The 3,988-nt window shown below is 43.2% G+C and overlaps 1 protein-coding gene across 1 annotated transcript; it reads left to right on the forward strand.

Moving 5' to 3' along the window:
- Positions 1 to 268: 268 nt before the first annotated feature.
- Positions 269 to 3,263, forward strand: LOC147027687 (induced myeloid leukemia cell differentiation protein Mcl-1 homolog). The gene is made up of 2 exons (XM_085877239.1): positions 269 to 962; positions 2,811 to 3,263. The coding sequence occupies exons 1-2, from the start codon at positions 360 to 362 to the stop codon at positions 2,940 to 2,942; spliced, it is 735 nt and encodes a 244-aa protein (XP_085733365.1). The 5' UTR covers positions 269 to 359; the 3' UTR covers positions 2,943 to 3,263.
- The last annotated feature ends 725 nt before the right edge of the window (positions 3,264 to 3,988 follow it).

The following is a 3,988-nucleotide window of genomic DNA, read 5'->3' on the forward strand; positions in this document are numbered from 1 at the left end:
CCGCCCCCAGAATTACCCCTCCCCCCGCCCCCCAGGATTACCCCCCTCCCCCCACGATACGACGGTGTATATGTGGCGCAGGCTTGATGGGTCAAATGACCTACTCCTGTATCCAAGCTCCTGTGCTCCTTTGAGCAAATCACAAGAAGTTCCTATTATATTACCTTCATAAAATGCATTGACGAAAGGTTGGAGACGTGGCCAACGGCGTCTGAGACGTCATGTTTCAGTCGTTAGACCACGCCCACTCTTTTGCACCACGCCCACTCGCCTCCATTTTATACGCTCGCCTTCACCTTCCTCGCTTTTTTTATTTTTGTTGCTCAAACCATTTTATAAACCCCATACTAGAAACAGGAATGGTGGAACAAGCGATGAACTTTCATCTCTCTTGCGGTGTGACACCGGAGAAAATTCATCGCGAGGATTACCTCCGACGTCAGCAAGTTGACCATTACGGCTCCGAAATCGGAGAAAACCATTCGTGTGCCATCTCCAGGTCTCACTCCACCGACGACGAGTCGTCGCAAGACCAAGACGCGCAGCAGAGTTCCTTTCTTTCCGCGACCCTGTCGGTGACCAAGGCCTACATGATCCACCACGTCTACCCCGACAAGCAGCGGGTCCACACCCCCGAAGCGGACGTCCTGTGCCAGATCGGCGACGAGCTGTTGTCCAAACACGAGAAGGCCTTCAGCGGGATGGTGCGGAAGTTGAAGAAGGAGCACAGTACGATCAACGGAAGGTTTGCGGCCCTCCGGCTTCGCAAGGTCGCGGAAGAGATGTTCTCCGATCGGGAAGTCAACTGGGGTCGCATCGTCGCCCTCATCGTCTTCTGTGCCGTTTTCTCCCGGGACCTGAACGACCAAGGTCCGGCGGAGGAGGAGATCGACCTGATGGTACAAGAAGTAGCCAAGTTCATCGTGGAGCACGACGGCTGGATACGACAAGAGGGTGGCTGGGTGAGTGTTCATGGGACTGCGGCTCGCGTCCGTGGGTCCTGGTGTTCGGGTGTTCTGTCTGAGCGGTCGGACGGGGTCTTGTGCCGCCGTTCATCTCATTTTGGGCGCGTGTGTTACCATGGTGATAGATAGACAAACGGGGGGGGGGGGGGTTGAAGATGCTCATAAGATGATTGTTACCAGTAAAATTGTTGTAACGTTTCTCCAAAGTAACGAGTATCTCGTCTGTAGGATCTTTTAATGTATAAACGTGGCTCAAGACCATGAAGGAGCAGGTGGACAATTGTGAGCGTCTTGACAACTGAACTGTGTGTGTTCGTGTCCAAGGTGGTGCGATTGACGTCACAGAATGAATGTCAAACGTGGTTTGTTTTCAATGGATTGTTTATTGACATTTTTTTGCAAGTCCTTAATTGGTGTAGAAATGTGTCTTGTGGATGCGGTTTGTGAAGACTTGGGAACGATGGTGGCCCGAAGAACAGCTGCTGCCTTGTTTGTCCTTTGTTCTGCTGCAGGACCCCTAGTTCCCGTACTTTTTGTGCCAGCTCACATGGCACGTGTGTTTTCAGTAAAAAAATTAATAAATCATTTTTCCCCCTTCCCCACCCCTTCTATGTGATGAGTGTGGTGTGTCCCTTTGTGGCAATAACAATTATAAATGTATAAAGTAACAATGGATTGAGCAAATGTGAAGTTATTGTACGGGGATGTACTTTCTGCGAAACTTGTTCTACATGGCCATTTCACCTTCGACATGTGTACTTTCTCCAACTGGTGGATGAAAATGTTCATTACCCTGCGACACGAATCCCTCGTACAGTTGTGCAATTCGCACCACATCTTGGCCCTTATTCCACAAACACGGTAACAGTCCTTTTTCAGAGTGGCAGGATATAGGGCCGAATCTGCTTCAGTGATTAGATGACGGTCACCTTGTCTGAAAATGCACTTGAGCAGTTTTTCCACAACATTCTTTTGGTACATTGTACGGTGCGATGATAGTCGTTCGTTGCTCAACACTCAGTCGTTGCTCAACAAGCTGGAAAGATGAGAAAACCCACCATCATTTTGCAAACAAACTCTGTATTTCTCGTGTGTGTGTGTGTGTGTGTGTGTGTGTGTGTGTTTGTTTTGTATGTATATGTATGTATATATATATATGTATATATATATATATATATATATACATACATATTTGTTGCCTAACAGCCTGAGTTTGTTGCTATAGAATCGGATGACACAGCTTTGTTACCAATTGCGTTTTCTACAATTTTCCATTGTGTCATTTCCTTGCATTCTATTTAATTGGTGCATTTAGTTTCCATTTATCTTCGTTGCTACTTTGATCTGTATTTTCTACATGTGCTGCGTATCTGCTTTATGATATTTAAAGGGGAAGTGTACATATTTTCTGGTTGTATAGTGGGTGTGAATGCGTGGGTGGGGGTTAAGTTAAAAGTGAGGAGTTGGAGTTTCGGTCATGGTCAAACGTTGGTTTTTGCATCGGTAATATGTGAATTCCTCTTAGCATTTGGTTTTTTGGGGGGGTGGGGGGGGGGGTTGGTGGTGGGGCGAGGAAGCTAATATCTCGGTTAAATATTGCGTAACTGCTCTCGCTTGTGTGTCAGCTTTATTAATCAAAGCTTGTCACGAAGGATGATTCAACAACAGATGTCTCAACTATGCTGTCATTATCATGGAACGAGGAAACCTCACCTAAATATGTATGCCATCAAAACTCTACATGCATGTCAGCAAATTCACCATATCGATGAGGGTAGTGGTGTTTTAGTATGCAATACCAGAAGTTTACTCAAGCCAAGGTCCTTTTGTGTGTATTTCCTACAGGGAGGTTTTGCCCGCTTCTACAAGAAGACCACTCCAGAAACTCTACTGAAAAATGGCATGTGTGCTGTAGCTGGTTTTGGAGCTGTGACCTTTCTGGCTGCTTTGGGGGCACGTAAACTTTTAAGTTTCTGATAAACGAGCTTTTCAGCCAAACCGAAACCCGGCACATCGATAAACGCGAAGGTTTTCGATGTACGAAATAATAATCTGCCCTGTATTTTAATTATGGCAATCAAATTGAATTCATCTCCTTTCTCATTATATTGTTGTATAAGGACTTGGTTTCAAACAACTCCATTGGAAATAAGTTCTACGCTGTTGTTGGATGAAACCGAATGTCTGTCCTTAGTGGTGCTGTGAGGGTGCAAAGCAAATGTCAATTACCCTGTACATATATGTTGGAGGAAAAAAGGCAAAACAATTGTTCACTTTTTGAATAAAATTGAAACTTTGCATTTGTAAAGCAACTTTTTATTTTACGAGTACATTTGACGACACAATAACAGATCCTGTTTTCCATACGTTTTACTTTTAATCTCAACTCGTTAAACATCTTCCTAAACAAAAAAGCAAATCTAAAATGACAGACAAATCTCAAAATCAGAAGTATGAAGAATCTAAAAGGATTAAATTATAATTTTTACTTCTAAAGGGATTGATCTTTTCCATTGAAAGTTTTTTTGTTTGGTTTTTTTTCATTGTTTTTTTTTTGTTTTGATATTTGACAAAACCTTGCGTAGTTTACCCAAAGGCCATGTGTGGGAGAGGTGGAGTACATTGCTCTTTTTATTTTGCAGCAGGTTATTAATTCCTCTTATTAGCTGTGTATAATTTCTGACAACCACCCACATGGGCTTTTTTTGTTTTGTTTAAAGCTATCTTGAGCAGACTATACTTAACTTTGTGAAAATCCAAATTACAATGCATATTTCATTAAAATCATCATTCTTCAAACAACTTTTTTCATCTACACTAGTTATCAGTACTTGAATCATAAATGAGTAACGGTGCAAATTAAAACTTTTCAAATGCTTGTTCTATTATGAACTTTTCTGATGCTTGGATTGCCCGGTGGTTCCGTTTGCTCTACCTTGTGCCTATAGTATCTACTACACAAAGGCTGTATAGTGTTCGACACACATGTATCATGTATCATGGGAAAGCTTCCACTGGTAAAC

The sequence above is a fragment of the Eptatretus burgeri genome, chromosome 4 (assembly GCF_056783735.1).
Source record: "Eptatretus burgeri isolate ZD-2024b chromosome 4, Ebu_testis_v1, whole genome shotgun sequence".
NCBI lineage: Eukaryota > Metazoa > Chordata > Myxini > Myxiniformes > Myxinidae > Eptatretus > Eptatretus burgeri.

What these genes read in the sequence shown, in the direction of transcription:
- LOC147027687 (XM_085877239.1), top strand. Translation starts at nt 360, where the DNA reads ATGGTGGAACAAGCGATGAACTTTCATCTCTCTTGCGGTGTGACACCG. An exon ending in TACGACAAGAGGGTGGCTGG is followed by an intron (nt 963 to 2,810) that starts GTGAGTGTTCAT and finishes TATTTCCTACAG; the next exon opens with GGAGGTTTTGCCCGCTTCTA.